This window comes from Vulpes lagopus, chromosome 10, assembly GCF_018345385.1.
Source record: "Vulpes lagopus strain Blue_001 chromosome 10, ASM1834538v1, whole genome shotgun sequence".
In the NCBI taxonomy this organism is placed as follows: Eukaryota; Metazoa; Chordata; class Mammalia; order Carnivora; family Canidae; genus Vulpes; species Vulpes lagopus.
This window is the reverse complement of record NC_054833.1, coordinates 2,083,235-2,101,536: the sequence shown is the minus strand read 5'-3', so window position 1 is coordinate 2,101,536 and position 18,302 is coordinate 2,083,235. Positions and strand designations below refer to the sequence as shown.

The 18,302-nt window shown below is 35.3% G+C and overlaps 1 protein-coding gene across 1 annotated transcript in view; it reads right to left on the bottom strand.

Moving 5' to 3' along the window:
• LOC121499900 (ankyrin repeat domain-containing protein 26-like) overlaps nt 1-18,302 on the bottom strand; it is a 106,547-nt gene that overhangs the window by 63,206 nt on the left and 25,039 nt on the right. The window contains exons 7-12 of the mRNA XM_041771145.1: nt 17,210-17,279; nt 13,220-13,274; nt 12,932-13,110; nt 7,142-7,271; nt 6,781-6,833; nt 2,422-2,515 (exon numbers count right to left, since the gene is read on the bottom strand). Of these exons, the coding sequence (XP_041627079.1) occupies nt 2,422-2,515; nt 6,781-6,833; nt 7,142-7,271; nt 12,932-13,110; nt 13,220-13,274; nt 17,210-17,279 (581 nt within the window). The remainder of the gene's footprint in view (nt 1-2,421; nt 2,516-6,780; nt 6,834-7,141; nt 7,272-12,931; nt 13,111-13,219; nt 13,275-17,209; nt 17,280-18,302) is intronic.

Here is an 18,302-nt window from a genome sequence, read left to right as displayed (position 1 = left end):
ATTTGCCATGTTCTTCAATTTGTCCCAAAATTTAAACAGTACACAGTTATGATGACAGTTCAATTGAATGCATAATTTATTTTTCATTGGAGAAAGTGTTATGAATTGATCAGCCTGGATATACTTGTAGGATAATAGTTAATAAAAGAATTCATTTTTGTCTATACCCATGTGGGCCACTGGTATGCCTACATTTCTTGTATCCTCTAATTTAGCCATCTTAAAGTTTCTTGACCCATGCATGCAAGAAGGTATATAAAACACATTAAGAAATAATGTATAATAAGCTTTCAATATGGAACTATGACTACCAAAATGAAATAAATCAATTTAATTGCCACTGAATTTTTAGATACTAAAAATCTTCTGTATTTCAAAATCAGTGTCATATTTACTGATAGTAACAATTTTAGCATTTAATGAATGGACTCTATCATTTCTTGTGTTTCCAAAATCAGTTTGATTTGGTAGACCATGTCAGTCTTGAAGAGGTTTGTTTGAAACAGCTGTCATCCCCAAAATTAGCTATCTTAAAAAAACACCCATGCTTCCATATTCAAATTAATCTCACTTGAATAATGATTATCAATGTAACATATATCTTTGAGATCCAGTAGATTTGAGAAAGATGAATGGTGGCTATGTTTATCCCAAGTCTAGCACTCCATTTGCACTCAGTATTCTTTGTCGAGCAGCTGTGATCTAACCTGTTTCAGTACAAATAAACTCAAGCTATCTAAAATAAATGCTCTAGAGTTTCCTCACCAACTTCAAAACTCCCTAACTAACATAACTTTCTTTTTTCCTCTCTTTCCCTTCACTATCCTGTCTTCAAAAGTAATTTCTGGGGGCCCCTGGGTGGCCCAGTCAGTTGGGTGTCCAGCAATGATTTCAGCTCAGGTCATGATCTCAGGGTTCTAGGATTTAGTCCCATGGTAGGCTCCTCACTCAACAGGGAGTCTGCTTAAGGATTCTCTCTCTCTCTCTCTCCCCATCTCCCTTTGCCCCCTCCCTGCTCGTTGACTCTCTCTCTCTAACATAAATAAATAAATCTTTTTAAAAGGTAATTTCTGGTCTATGGTCTTGATTCTTTTTGCTTTTACTATCTTTTTATGGATATTCTCCACCACTTCTTTTCTCTTTGTTTAGCAATAATACCTTACATTTATACCTTCTATTTCTGTATCTCCATGTTGAGAAATAAAAAGAAAATAATGCTTTTCCTTGATCCTGTTATGTCTTGAAATATCCAAGAGCCTTTCCAGATATCTCTACAGGGAAGTCTACATCCATGCTACTGAGCACATGACCCAAGGACCACCGACACTGGCATCATCTGAGAGGTCAAAACACAGAATTCCAGACCTGCTGTTCATGGTGTGCATTTTTAACAAGGTCTCAGGTGATTCACTACAATTTGCAAAATTCTGGTCCATACTGAATCTGCTGCCGCATTCCTTTACCTTAACCTTCAAAGATCAAGCCTCAAGTTCGTCACTAACAATTCTCCAAAACTGAAAATGTATTAAAAGTCACAAATGTTCTAATGGACTTTTTATCAGGGCTAAAGCTTCCTTGATCTCCCCCTAATTGACCCTGCTCTATTTTTCCTTCCAATTCTCTTTTTTTGCACTAAATGATACTAACTTATGAAGTACCACCATTTTATATGACATTAAGGTACACATAATTATTTATTTGAAAGGTGTATTCATTTATTTGACACAGAGAGAAAGCATGCACAAGCAGGCAGAGCAGCAGACAAAGGGAGAGGGAAAAGCAGGCTCCCAGCTCAGCACGGCTCCATCCCAGGTCCCGGGGATCATGGCCCAAGCCAAAAGCAGACCTTCAATTGACTAAGCCACCTAGGCACCCCTAATATATAAACATTTATAGTTGACTAGGACATAGCTCTGCATAATCAGATAAGTCAATCCTTAATGTCTTCCCAACAGTGAGAAAAACTGTTAAGAGTGGGAAAATTTTGGTATACTACTCTGACAAGTTTTGGTACTGGAAACTCACTTGATATTATCCCCACATTTCAAATAGTTTGCTCCTCCTTTTAAAAGAATTCTTTTATTTTACCACCTTCCATTATAAAGTGTTACTTATTTTCGTCCATTTACTCCCTGTACACTCAGCCTTTCTCATCATTCCCTCTTTGCTCTTTTCCAACTATTTCCAGACATTCCTTAGGTCTTGGAATACCTGGAAATGGAACCAGTAATTTAGCTCCTTTAGTGGTACTCTCAATTTAATCTGTAGCTGACACCTGATAAAATATAGAACTTAACGCCTTTTCACATCTTTCTCTCTACGCATTTAATAGGTGATTTTCTTTGGATATTAGGATACATCAGAATTTCTGTTTTGAATCAACATTCTATCAAATGACTTTTTATAAAATACAATTCTTACCTTCTACTTGTTCATTTAATATACTTTGCCCTTGTTGATCTGCACCTCCAGGTAAACAATCAACAGATTTCTTTGGAAGACTTGCAGAAATACTCTGTTAAAATTAACATCAATAATGAGTTGCAAAAAAAAAAAAAATAATGAGTTGCATAAAAATTTCCTAGTCCTTTTCTAAGAAAATATTTGAATGCTCTGCTTTAATAGCAATCAGACTTACAAATAGGAAGAGCATGTACTGAAAACCAACACATTTAAAAACCTCATCTATGCTCTCTAGATTAAGTGTGCCTTTTAATTTTCATTTGGCCATTAACTCTAAAATGAACATGGAAGGCCAGAGTAAATACTTTCACAGACAAGAAGACTGACTTATACGTACATTTCAACAAGGAAATAATAAAACACCTAACTCTACTTTGCATTCCCCACCAGAACAAAAGGACAGTAAAACTATGTATTGAAACAAATTCTTTAATAAGTATATTTGCTATAAATCTAAACTGTTCCTAATGGCAGAAAGTTTTTTAGTGTTAAAATAAGATACTTGGCATGATAAAACCTTGGAGTACACCATGTTGAGTAGAAATAGAACACTGTGGTAGCTGCTGCTTCATTTAGATAAACAAAGGCTTGGAATTTTTATTGGTAGGAAAAATGGTTGAATGAAATGGCAAAGTAGGAAGAAAAACTTTTCTTGAAATTATGTTTAAATAATAGCAAAAAAGGGATCCCTGGGTGGCGCAGCGGTTTGGCGCCTGCCTTTGGCCCAGGGCGCGATCTTGGAGACCCGGGATCGAATCCCACATCAGGCTCCCGGTGCATGGAGCCTGCTTCTCCCTCCGCCTGTGTCTCTGCCTCTCTCTCTCTCTCTCTGTGACTATCATAAATAAATAAAAATTAAAAAAACAAAAAAAAAAAAACAAAAAAAAAAACAAAAATAAAACCCATAATCTTATAAAAAAAAAAAATAAAAAAATAAAAAAATAAATAAATAATAGCAAAAAATTTTAGATATAGGTATGAAATGTTTCAGAAAGTATAGTAAGCTTTCAGAAGGGAAGAATAAGAACTTTTATTGAGGCCAAACCTGTTGGGACCCCTCTCACTCCTAAGAGCTTTCTCTATATCTTTACTTATTAAACTTCTTTCATTTTAGTCACACACACAAAAAGAACATTTATTGATTAATCACCTAAAGGTACCAGGCATTTGTTTTAGTATGCACATTTTCTTTTCTACACTCAAAAATATCAATGGTTATAACAGCGGGGTGGGTCTTCCTGCTTCCTGGTTATTCTAAGACATTAGAGTGAAATGATGAACAGATGTGCTCCATGGTTCTCTCTGTCCAGAATGTCCTTCTCCAAGACATTCTTGCAACTGGTCCTTCCCATCCTTCACTTGGCAGCCCTGGCCACACTCAGAGAGATCTTTTCTGACTACCAAAATTCCACTCCCATTCTCATCCCCATCCTAAATACAAACGCCTCCAAAATTCCCTAAACTAACGTTTCCATTTTTTTATATGAAACACTGATAGTGACTTAAAATGGATCATTGTTTCCTAATTTTTCTGCTCCTACCACTACACCCTGTACAGCCTGGTCATAGTTAGTATTCAGTAACAGAAATGTATTTGTGAAACAGTGAAAATCATGTCACTGAGGGGGTGCCAGGGTGGCCAGTCAGTTGAGCATCCAAATCTTGATTTCAACGCAGGTCATGGTGTCAGGGTCGTGAGATCAAATCCCACATTGGGGCTCTGTGTTGAGCTTGAAGCCAACATAGGATTCTCTCTCTCCCTCTGCCTCTGCTCCCCACCTGCTCACACATGTGCTCTCTCTCTCTCTAAAAAATAATCATCATCCTCATCTCACTGAGAAGGTCTAAGTACCAAATCACTATGCTTGAAGAATGCAAGGGCTGAGGGTGTTGAAGGCCACACAGTCAAATATTCACAAATGACTTGATTCCCCAAAAACTTAACTACTCATCTCCTATTGAATTTCCTATTTTAAGAGCAATTAGACTTAAAAATAGGAAACGTATATATGAAAAACCAAAACATTTAAATAAAAGACTCATATATATGTTCTCTAGATCTAAGTTACTTTTTAACCCTCATTTGGCCACTGACTGTAAACTGAGCATGGAAGTCAAGTAAATTATAAATTAATGTTGACCTTACCAATAACGTGAAGTCAATGAACAAACTCTGTATATGATATGTATTATACAATGTATTCTTAAATATAAACTAAAGAACAGGTTATTAAGAAAATCATAAGGAAGGGAAGCTACATTAAGAAAATACTGTATCGAAAAGCATCTGTAAGTGGACAGACAGTTCAAGCCCATCTTGCTCAAGGGCCAACTCAATGTCTCTAATCACAGGCTACTGAAACTTAACATACCCCAAATTAGAAATCCACCTGTCCACTCTAACTTTCCCATTCTTTTCTTAACACTTGCCATTTTACTGTCCTTCAGAAATCTTCACATTTATAAACCATGCCCTCTATATCTAGTAAATCACTAAAATACTGCTGTGATCATTTTTGTCTCATATTTCTAGAGCATTCTTTACACCTTACAAAGCGCTTTCACCTTTGTTACCACATTTGGTCATGACACATACCTGAGAGGTAGGTATCAGTACCATTTTTATGAATGAGATCACTGACATTCAAAGAGGTTAAACAAATTTTTCTGAGATCCCACAGCTAATAAGTAACAGAAGATGGTAGCACATCTTTTGACTTCAAATACAGTGCTCATGCCACTGTAGAGCAGCTGCCTCTACTAAGACATAGATAGGCCCTTTTTACCTTCTTCCATAGTTGTCACCTTAGAATAGGTCATCATTACTTTATAGTTATGTTACTCTAAGTAGGGCTGCCACAAAGATATGAAATGCATGCTATTTTAACTATCCAAAATGTTTTTACCTTTTAAAATACCACTAAACCGGGGGGGAGGGGGGGGCTTGATGGCTGAGTCAGTTCTGGGATCAAGCCCCAAGTCATCAGCCTCCCTGCTCAGTGGGGAGCCTGCTTCTCCCTTTCCCTTTACCCCTTTTCCCACTCATGCTCACCCTCTCTCTCTCTCTCAAATAAATAAATAAAATCTTTATAAAAATAAATGAATAAAGCACCACTAAACCACATTGTTATTATACTCCCAATGCTCCTTGTAGATCTACCTGACAATCCAAATATAATACTTTTAGGGTGCCTGGATGGCTTAGTTGGTTGAGCATCCAACCCTTGGTATCAGCTCAGGTCATGATCTCATGGTCATGGAATCAAGCCCTGTGATGGGCTCTGCGCTCAGAGTGGTGTCTGCTTCAGATTCTGTCTCCTTTTCTCCCACCCACTTGCTCACTCTCTCTCAATAAATAAATAAATACATAACATCTTTTAATAAATCTTTAAATATGTAGTTAATATATAATTATGATATAATATACATTATGCACAATACACAAACTATATATAAATATATATGCCTTATATAAAAGGATATAGAAATTATATAAAATATAAATATATATTAATATAATAAATTTAATATATAAACATACTGTATATTATATATATTTTTATAAATTTATATAAAACTATAATCCAAACTCTGTCTAGATCTCATTAGAAGTTTTGCACATCCATATACACCACAGAATCATACATTTCACCATAGGTTGACCTAGAGTAATTCTTTAGCTTTTTAGGTAACTTCAAAACCCAAACTTGGGATGCTTGGGTGGCTCAGCGATTGAGCATCTCCCTTCAGTTTGGGGTGTGATCCCAGAGTCCCTGGATTGGGTTCTCCATGGGGCTCCCTGTGGGGAGACTGCTTCTCCCTCTGCCTGTGTCTCTGCCTCTCTGTGTGTGTGTCTCTCATGAGTAACTGGATGGAATATTTTTAAAAAGGATTCCTTAACACATTTTAAAAAAAGATTTTATTTATTCATGAGAGACACAGAGAGAGGCAGAGACACAGGCAGAGGAAGAAGCAGGCTCCCCACAGAGACCCTGATGTGGGACTCAATCCCTGGACTCCAGGCACGGTTGCCTAGAGCAGAAGGCAGATGCTCAACCACTGAGCCACTCAGGCATCCCGATTCCTTAACACTTCTAAGCTCAGTTTTCTGCACTACTACTATACACCTTTCACTAGGTTAAGCTTGCAAATTAGCAGAACTGTATTATTATATTTAGCACATAATTATCAAATACAGGTAAAAAGTATAAGGAATTAGTTTTTATCGGCAAATGCAGAGATGAGAGTGTAAAGTCTAAGCATTGGTTTTATAACATCACTCAATGCTTATATTTTAAAATAATAAGAAGACAGTACCTCAGAATCCCAAGGTGAACTATCTTCTCCTTGCTCTAAAGCTGACATCCTATCTGTAAAATATAGTCACAAATACATTAATAAGAACATGTATTACTATGAATTCTAAACACATATACAAGCCTATCCCCATTCACAAATATTTTAATAAAATAAAAGTATTAGAAGATAAGATTTTTCAGAGGGTGGAAGCATTTTCAGGAAGAAAAAGTTGGTAGTAGTTGGGATACTTAGAAAGATAGCAAAAGAAAATTAACTTAATGAAATGAAATGGATAACATATTTGGATCTACATACTTTCATATTGTTTTATACTAGCATGTAAGCATAGAAAAAAACTAATAGATTTTTACTGACTTACCACTTGTATTATTTTTGTGTGCTCTATCAGCAGAAGTCAAATTGTCATTAACTGTTTGCTTTTGTGGAGCACTTTCAATAATATCAATACCATTGTCCTTTTTTTCAATTGTTGGCTTCGTTGCTCCTTCCTATATGAACACCACCAAAAACAAAACAAAAAAACAAAAACAAAAAAAGCCACTCCAACTTCAGAAAACATCACATTAATTCACTTACTCACTCACTCCTCAGAAAGACAAATACATACAATATCTGTCAAGTCACAGGCACTATCATGGAGTCTGCCCTATAGGCTAGTAGGGGTACAGATGGATGAAAACAAATAAGAACAAAAGAGGATCATTCACTAGTTCTATAAGTGAAGTGAATAAAGTACAGTGAAGGCACAAGGAAAAAAAAATGCATATGGGAAGTCAAGAAATGCTGCGAAGATAGGGCTGTATCTTGAAAGACAAAGTATACAAGGAGTGTGTGAAGGGCATTCTAGCAAAGGTAGAATGATCAAAAGGAGAAGCAGGAAATAACATAGTAAGTGACAATAGCTCAGAATGTGGCAAAACTATGACACAATTATTGGGAATGGGGTAAAGAGATATAATTGGAAAATCAGGATTGAACCAAAAAAGACAGGGGTCATGTTAGGACATGAACTTTCTCCTTCAGGTAATGGGGAATCCATTAAATAAGCAGAGGAGTTACATCATCACAAATATATTTTAGAAATATAACTCCAGTACCAATGTAAAGATGAACATAAAGGAACTAAAAGAGAAGAGTATTTCAAAATTATAGGTGAGAAAGTGAATTACAGTAATAAGATGTGAAAAATTATAAGCAGGTACAAGATACTGAATATGGTGGAGTGACTGGATGTGGTGATTTTTTTAAAAGATTTATTCATTTATTTATTTTTTGAGAGAAAGAGAGAGCGTGTGTCCATGCAAGGGGAGAGGCAGAGGAAGAGAGAGAATCCTCTTCCCACTCAGCCTCCTCACTCAGTACAGAGCCCAACGCAGGGCTCAATGCCAGGATCCTGAGATCATGACCTGAGCCACCATTAAGAGTCAGATGCTTAACCAAGTGAGCCACCCCAGTCACCTGGATGTGATGTCACCTAATTTTAGGGAAGTTTGGAGTGCAGGATTTTTTCTGCTTCAGTGTTCCAATGGTGCTATATACTAGAATGGCGAAAACAAAGGACAAGCAGATTACAAAGTCAGGAAAAGGAAAGGGTCAGAAATAATATCTTCAGTCTGGGACTTCACCAAATTTGAAGCACCCAGGGGACTTACGAAGTAAGTTTTAGATAAATACATTTGGAGTAGGAAAAAAATGACAATACTAAGGAAAACCACATGATGTTAAAAAAATAGTTATCTATAAAATATACTAACCTGATATAATTAATGTCAACCTACACAAATCTCTGAAATTTTCAAAATAAAAATAAAGGAAGGGGGAAAAACCATTGGATTCAATATTTCAATTATATACTTCAACATTACTTTCTAGGACAGAAAATACACTTTTATTAATATAGGCAAGTAATGAGCACCTGGATGGCTCACTTAGCTAAGCATCCAACTCTTGATTTCAGCTCAGGTTATGATGTCAAGGTTGTGACACTGAGCTTTACATCAGGCTCCACGCTCAGAAGGATGTCTGCTTCTCTCCTTCTCTCTGCCCTTCCCCCCTTTCTTAAATAAATAAATCTTTAGAAAAATGCATATATATATGTATATATACATAAAGCATATATATGTATATGTAAATATACATATATATATGAACAAGTATTCATTTCTGTAACGAATACCATTTTTTTAAATAATAAATTTATTTTTTATTGGTGTTCAATTTGCCAACATACAGAGTAACACCCAGTGCTCAACCCATCAAGTGCTCCCCTCAGTGCCTGTCACCCACTCATCCCCACCCCCCGCCCTCCTCCCCTTCCACTACCCCTAGTTCGTTTCCCAGAATTAGGAGTGTTTATGTTCTGTCTCCCTTTCTGATATTTCCTACCCATTTCTTCTCCCTTCCCTTCTATTCCCTTTCACTATTATTTATATCCCGCAAATGAATGAGAACATATAAGGTTTGTCCTTCTCCGATTGACTCATTTCACTCAGCATAATAATACCCCCCAGTTCCATCCACGTTGAAGCAAATGGTGGGTATTTGTCATTTCTAATGGCTGAGTAATATTCCATTGCATACATAGACCACATCTTCTTTATCCATTCATCTTTCAATAGACACCAAGGCTCCTTCCACAGTTTGGCTATTGTGGCCATTGCTGCTATAAACATCAGGGGCAGGTGTCCCGGCGTTTCATTGCATCTGCATCTTTGGGGTAAAACCCCAACAGTGCAATTGCTGGGTCGTAGAGCAGGTCTATTTTTAATTCTTTGAGGAACCTCCACCCAGTTTTCCAGAGTGGCTGCACCAGTTCACATTCCCACCAACAGTGTAAGAGGGTTCCCTTTTCTCCGCATCCTCTCCAACATTTGTGGTTTCCTGCCTTGTTAATTTTCCCCATTCTCACTGGTGTGAGGTGGTATCTCATTGTGGTTTTGATTTGTATTTCCCTGATGGAAATGATGCAGAGCATTTTCTCATGTGCGTGTTGGCTGTGTCTATGTCTTCCTCTGTGAGATTTCTGTTCATGTCTTTTGCCCATTTCATGACTTGATTGTTTGTTTCTTTGGTGTTGAGTTTAATAAGTTCTTTATAGATCTTGGAAACTAGCCCTTTATCTGCTACATCATTTGCAAATATCTTCTCCCATTCTGTAGGTTGTCTTTTAGTTTTGTTGACTGTATCCTTTGCTGTACAAAAGCTTCTTATCTTGATGAAGGCCCAATAGTTCATTTTTGCTTTTGTTTCTTTTGCCTTTGTGGATGTATCTTGCAAGAAGTTACTGTGGCTGAGTTCAATAAGGGTGTTGCCTGTGTTCTCCTCTAGGATTTTGATGGAATCTTGTCTCACATTTAGATCTTTCATCCATTTTGAGTTTATCTTTGTGTATGGTGCAAGAGAGTGGTCCAGTTTCATTCTTCTGCATGTGGATGTCCAATTTTCCCAGCACCATTTATTGAAGAGACTGTCTTTCTTCCAATGGATAGTCTTTCCTCCTTTATCGAATATTAGTTGACCATAAAGTTGAGGGTCCACTTCTGGATTCTCTATTCTGTTCCATTGATCTATGTGTCTGTTTTTGTGCCAGTACCACACTGTCTTGATGATCACAGCTTTATAGTACAACCTGAAATCTGGCATTTTGTAGCCCCCAGCTATGGTTTTCTTTTTTAAAATTCCCCTGGCTATTCAGGTCTTTTCTGATTCCACACAAATCTTAAAATAATTTGTTCTAACTCTCTGAAGAAAGTCCATGGTATTTTCATAGGGATTGCATTAAACGTGCAAATTGCCCTGGGTAACACTGACATTTTCACAATATTAATTCTGTCAATCAATGAGCATGGAATATTTTTGCATCTCTTTGTGTCTTCCTCAATTTCTTTCAGAAGTGTTCTATAGTTTTTAGGGTAGAGATCCTTTACCTCTTTGGTTAGGTTTATTCCTAGGTATCTTATGCTTTTGGGTGCAATTGAAGATGGGATTGACTCCTTAATCTCTCTTTCTTCAGTCTTATTTTTAGTGTATAAGAAATGCCACTGACTTCTGGGCATTTTTTTGTATCCTGCCACGCTACCAAATTGCTGTATGAGTTCTAGCAATCTCGGGGTGGAGGCTTTTGGGTTTTCTATGTAGAGTATCATGTCATCGGCGAAGAGGGAGAGTTTGACTTCTTCTTTGCCAATTTTAATGCATTTAATGTCTTTTTGTTGTCTGATTGCTGAGGCTAGGACTTCCAGTACTACGAATATCATTTTTAAGATTAGTAGAAAGATTTAATTGCAAAACACCAATTCAAGATTTGGTAATTCTTGAAAATATTCCTTTTTAAAAAAATGAATCTTAAAAGCTAAGATTTAAATTGTAGAAGAGAAATATTTATGGGATTACAGAATTTTAAGGCACTGTATGAGAAAAATATAAAACCGCATTTTAAAATCACATGGTTTTCTTATTCCACTGTGAACAGCATACTAATAGGTTTAATTTCCTAACTACACATAGTTAAAGTAGTTAAAGGCTGGAGAAAGAATCTAGTATTAAAATATTAATAATCATGATTATTAATCATCCAAATTAAAGGTTTAAAGTCTCCAAATTCATGTATGATTATCAAGCAGGACCCAATATTCTATATTCACAGGAGAGAAGAAAGGGCCTAAAACAATCAAATCACCAGTATTTCTGAGTTTCAGATATCAAAGAATTCACAGGTTAAATTTAACAACTATAGGGGCACCTGGCTGGCTCACTCACAAGAGTATGTGACTCTTAATCTCAGCGTTCTGAGTTTAAGCCCAGCATTGGGCATAGAGATTACATAAAAATTTTTTTTAGAGATGCCTGAGTGGCTCAGCCATTGAGCATCTGCCTTTGGCCCGGGGCATGATCCCAGAATCCGGGATTGAGTCCCATGTTGGGCTCCTGCGAGGAGCCTGCTTCTCCTTCAGCCTGTGTCTCTTCCCCTCTCTCTTTCTGCGTCTCTAATAAATAAATAAATAAAACATCTTAAAAAAATTTTTTTAATCTAAAAAATATAAAACATAACAACTAGGAATACTAAAGTTTCCTGAGATAACATAAAATGTATTCACTGTTGGAGATATTTGAAAAAGTAAAGATCATCCTAGTAGAAAAAATTTTGTATAATCTATGGGCAATCTTTCCTTCCTTATGAATCTATAAAGACAAATAGTTCATCTTAGGAAAAAAACGATAAAATGTGAGTTTATTCATTTGATGTGTGTGTCTATTCTAAGCAGATACTATTTTAAAAAGATGCATCAGAATCCAGAAAAAAGTTTTTATATTTTTTAAGAGTCTTGAAGCTTAAAATTTATTTTTTTTTTCATTTAAGGGATAGAGATTAAGAACCTAACTTACCTAAGAAAAAAGTTCAGTTTTAATTAATAAAAAGGCTAAATAAAATGTTTATTTATGTCCTCTCTTTATTCTCAAAAGATCTAAAATCAGCCAAGATTATACCACACAGTAAGTTTAATTAGAAACCACAAGAAAGACACTGGCCAAAACTCAAAATTCATAATAAATCTGATTACAGCTTAAAACAGATTTCACTTTGCATTATCTATAAACTCAAGTTTTGCTAAATTAAATACAGGCTATCATACTTTATTAAACTTAAAAGGATAAAATTTCCTTCCAGTTCTTCCTAAAAACAAGCTGTCATTCAGAAGAGTCTGAGCATTTTTTTTATCTTTCTTTTCTTAATTTGCATTTAAAATAGTTTCTATCATATTTTATAATATACAGTATCTGTTCTCCCTTAGCCTCACTACTGCTGGTTTTTTTTTTTATAATAATCTCTCTAAACTCTTCTATCTTTACATTCATCTCATCCTTCTTAAATGAATTCTTCCCCCATACTCCTTCCCTCATCTTCATATCCATCTAGCTATTCTTTCCAGTTGCTTTCTAATTCTTTCTTTCCATTATGGCATACCTAAGATTTGTTTATTCCCACCAACAGTTATAAATCTCAACCCAGTACTTCTCTGTTGTTATTACACTGTTTTCTCTTATATTCTTGAAGGCTTCCATTTCTCCCTAAGATTCTTTTCATTATAAGGATATCAAGAGGATGGTATGTGAAAAAACATGGGGGAAAAAGTTCAAAACAACTTACCTTTGTAACACCAAGCATTGCTAAAGATGTTTGAGGAGTTTCAGGTGATACAAAAGCAAGAGGAGAATAGCCAGAGACATTGACTGATGGTTTCAAAAGAGTTTCAGTCTTATCTTCACTTGCAAAATTGTGAGCAAATAAAGGTCCACCTTCTAGGCTCACAATGCCACATTTTGCTTCTATTTAGTGAAAAAGTAAAGAGTACATGAAGATATCTAACTTTGAATTACTAAATAACACAAAAATGGACAAAACTCAGTGAATAACACAAATCTTCAAATAGCTTACCCCTGGCTCGCAGAAAAGCAGCCATTTGCTCTCTTAAGCTTACTTTCGGGACAGTCTAGAAAAAAATTGATAGTTTTCAGGATTACAAGTATCACATTTCATAAAAATAACTGTAATATTCACCATTACCAAATGAACACCATTACAAAAAGAACACAGGTTTTGGAGATCATTCAAATACAGATTCAGGGATCCCTGGGTGGTGCAGCGGTTTAGTGCTTGCCTTTGCCCCAGGGCACGATCCTGGAGACCCAGGATCAAATCCCACATCGGGCTCCTGGGGCATGGAGCCTGCTTCTCCCTCTGCCTATGTCTCTGCCTCTCTCTCTCTCTCTCTCTCTCTGTGTGACTATCATAAATAAATAAAAAATAAAATAAAAAAAATACAGATTCAAATCTCAGTTGTGCCATTTACTAACCTACATTTTCTCATGGGGTGAAGATTATAAGAGATTTAATAGTCCCAAAATGTTACTTTTCTTACCCCTAACTGATTAAAAAGTTAAAAATAGAGCCATCCTATGACCCAGCAATTGCAGTACTCAGTATTTATCCAAAGGATACAAACATAGTGATTTGAAAGGACACCAGCACCGCAACATTTAAAGCAGCAATGACCACAATAGCCAAACTACGAAAAAAGCCAGATGCCCATTGACAGATGAATGGATAAAGAAGATGCGGTGTGTATAAATACAATGGAATATTACTCAGCCATCCTAAAGAATGAAATCTTGCCATTTGCAATAACATAGATGGGACTTAAGAGTATTATACTAAGTGAAATAAGTTAGAGAAAGACAAATACCATATGATTTCAATCCTATGTGGAATTTAAGAAACAAAACAGAGGTGCATAGGGGAAGGGAGGAAAAATAAGATAAAAATCAGAAAGAGAGATAAACCATAAGAGACTCTTAATCATAGGAAATAAAATGAGGGTTGTTGGAGGGGAGAGGGTTGGGCAATGGGGTAATTGGGTGATGGGCATTAAGGAGGGCCCTTGAAGCACTGGGTGATGTATGCAACTGATGGATCACTGAATTCTACCTCTGAAACTAATAATACACCATTTATTAATTAAATTGAATTTAAAATTTTTAAAAATACTTTCTTTACAAAAATAACCTAAAATACAAATTTATCCCTAGGTAATTGAAATTCAAAAAACTAACATTAAGAAATGTCATTATTGGGATGCCTGTATGGCTCAGTGGTTGAACATCTGCCTTCGGCTCAGGGTGTGATCCCAGAGTCCCACATCAGGCTCCCTGCATGGAGCTTGCTTCTCCTCCCTCTGCCTCTGTCTCTGCCTCTTTCTGTCTCTGTCATGAATAGATAAATAAAATCTTTTTTAAAAAATTAATTATTTTATTATATTTTAAAAGTGCATGATTTATAGTTGCATGACTATCTCTTATAAGAGAAAATATTAAAATTTAGTTTTATTTTATTTAGGCAAGTTTGAATTACAAACAGTTTAAGTTGCTTTTGTTTGTCAAAATGCTAAGGGAAAATGATTGTTTAAAGTCATCTCCTTCAGGAAAGAGAAAAAAATAATAATAAGTCTTGTGGGGTAATGACTCAGGAATGAACACCACAGACACACACAGACAAGAGAAAGCCATAACCAAAAATATTGACAATGGACATAGAAAGAGATGGACTGAAAGAACAGAGACTAAAGAGACTAAAGAAATGGTATTTTTTTCTGTAAGGAAAAATTAGGGTAGGGGAAAATCATTAAAAAAAAAAAAAAAAAACATGGAGGGAGAAGAAGAAAAAAGGAAAAACATAAGACACAACCATTCAATCAAGCATGAGCTTAAGGCAAGGAAAAATGTAAGTAATAAAAGGCCTGTGGGGAAAAAAAGGCTGTGGAAAAAATGTATGTATATATGTATATATATACATATATATACACACACACACACACACACATATATATATATACACACACACATAACATACAGATGAATGGATATACTATATAGAAATATACTATACAATATAAAGAAAAGCCTCTATATATATAACATACATATAATAGACATATTTATAACATGTAATTGAAAAAAGTTTGAGACTTTTGTCTATACTATATACTATATCCCTAATAATACTGACTTGTCTCACTCTACAGTTATTTGTTTATAAATATTGTAATAAAGAATTTAGTTTTGGGATGCCTGGATGGCTCAGTGGTTGTGCATCTGCCTTCAGCCCAGGGTGTGATCCTGGAGTTCCAGGATAGAGTCCCACATCGGGCTCCCTGCATGGAGCCTGATTCTCTCTCTGCCTATGTCTCTGCTTCTCTGTGTGTGTATCTTTCACAAATAAAAAATAAAATCTTAAAAAAAAAACCCTTAGTTTTTTCACTGTAGAGTAAATTTTTCAATTTGGTCATCTAGCACAACCTGGAAGGTATAAATTATCACTAGAGAGAGAAAAAAATTGAAAAAGAAATGTTTCAAACACATCAACTTTCCATGTGGAATAAGAACTGGTAATGAGAATTCTAAGAAGAAATGTATACCTTGAAAGCCTGTATCTAATGTAATATAGATGGGGTTAAAAAAACAACAGGTGAGGAATTTTTATCTAAAATTCTAAGTTGACAATTGAAGGATACTAAAAAACATAACTTTCTTTCTTATTTTTTTCTTTATTTCCTCAACATAATTCATTTGAGCTTGTAAATCCTAAATGGGAAAAGGAAATATAAATTTGAACTTTACTTTTAAATGTATATATTTATGACATATTATGCATAATACTTATAACATTCCATTTTACAGAATTCCATCTGTCTGCTCACTTATTCACATTCGAAAAATATTAAATTGCTTCTTCCAAGCAAGATCTTATTTTAGGTGTTCCAGGAGATACACAATTGTTTCCTAATATAATCTATTACTGTTAAATGATGCAGGAACTTTAAAATGAATATGTAAATAATTATAAAATATCTAAAATTTTAAATTTGAACATCTGACACAAGGACTATGAGTAGATATTTTTAGCACTTTACTATAAAAGAATTCTGAGAATGGACATTTTACATGGGGTTATGAAGAGCCTCCGCTTCTAGAGCTGATTATTGTTTTAGGCAATACTTGTATTCTTCACTTAGATAAAGAGTGTTAACTATACTCTTAATGGAATAATTTCAAAAACACAGTGGAGGGATCCCTGGGTGGCGCAGCAGTTTGGCGCCTGCCTTTGGCCCGGGGCGCGATCCTGGAGACCCGGGATCGGATCCCATGTCGGGCTCCCGGTGCATGGAGCCTGCTTCTCCCTCTGCCTGTGTCTCTGCTTCTCTCTCTCTCACTGTGTGCCTATCATAAATAAATAAAATTTAAAAAAAAAAAAAAAAAAAAAAACACAGTGGAATACCATAGCAATATAAATTGTGAGAAACAATCCCTGATTTTCCACAATTTCTATTATTTTAGTCTAAATGTAACAAAAAGGATAGAAATAGAGAACCGAGTCCTCTTTGGTAAAACTATATGCTAACAAGATAAAAAAAAAATGTCCAACAAAGAAAAGTATCCAAGAAAAAAAAACTACAATAATTGGATCCACTAAAGATTTCAGTTAGGCATGAGTATTATAAAAGTCATGATAGCAATAAATAAATTAATTCATTAAATGAATCAATAAATTAAATGTTAGTATAATTTAAAAATCACAACAGTAAGAATTCTGATCCCTGACCAAATGTCATGTTCCCTCCAACATGGGAAAGCTTTTCCCAATAAAAGTTTGCTGTCATTATACATTTCGAGCCTATATTTTTTCACTGATTTAAAAAAAGAAAAAAAAAGAAAAATTTTCACATTGCCAGATTTCTCTAAAATGTTCTGACCAACCTTCCATTACAAACATAAAATGACAAGAGGCAAGCCACTGTTATATTTTAAGAGTAAATAATATGCAACACTAAATTCAGAGCAGCAAAATTAATTTTACAAGAGAGTACTTTACCTTGGTACCAGAACTTAAGTCTTCATGTTTTGAAGGCCTTGAATCATCAGTATCTGGTTTACTGGAAAGACTTTAGAGCAAAAATATAAAACAAATACAAGTTCATTTCTTTTTTAAAAAAATCAAGTAAATTGTTTATTAAATGAAGTTTCTTGATATAATTAAAATTTTGCCTCACTTTTGTTAAGCTTTTAATTCCAGTATCCTTAACATATAGTGTTACATTAGTTTCATATATACAATATAATGATTTGGTAATTCCATACATCACCCAGTGCTCATCATGACTAGTGCATTCCTTAATTCCCATCTCCTATTTCACCCATCCCCCTACCAACATCCCCCGTGGTAACCATCAGTTTCTTCTCTATAGTAGCCTGCTTCTTGGCTTGTCTGTTGTTTTTTTCTCCTTCACTCATTTTAATTTTGTTTCTTACATTTTATTTAGGAGTGAAATCATATGGTATTTCTTTCTCTGACTTATTTCACTTAGCATAATACACTCTAGCTCCACCATGCCATTACAAATGACAAGATTTCATTCTTTTCTATGGCTGAACAATATTCCATTGTGTATATATATATGCCACTTCTTCTTTATCCACTAATCTATCAACACACACACTTGGGCAGTTTATTGCAAATAATGCTGTAGTAAAAACATGGGGTGCATGTATCCCTTTGAATTGGTGTGTTTGTCACATTTGGGTAAATATGCAGTACTGCAATTACTGGATTGTAGGGTAGTTCTGTTTTTAACTTTTTGAGGAAACTCCATACGGTTTCCCACAGTGGCTGTACCAGTTTGCACTCCCACCAACAGTGAACAGGGTTCCTTTTTTCTCCACATCCTCATCTACACTTCTTGTGTTTTTTATTTTAGCCATTCTGACAGGTGTGCAGTGCTCTCTCATTGTAGTTTTAATTTGCATTTCCCTGATGATGTGTGATGCTGATCATTGTTTTATATGTCTGCTGGCAAACTGTACATCTTCTTTGGAAACGTATAATGTCTTCCGGTCATTTATTACCTGGGTTGTGTTTTGGGTGTTAAGATGTATCAGTTCTTTATATTCTTATACTAACCCTTTAT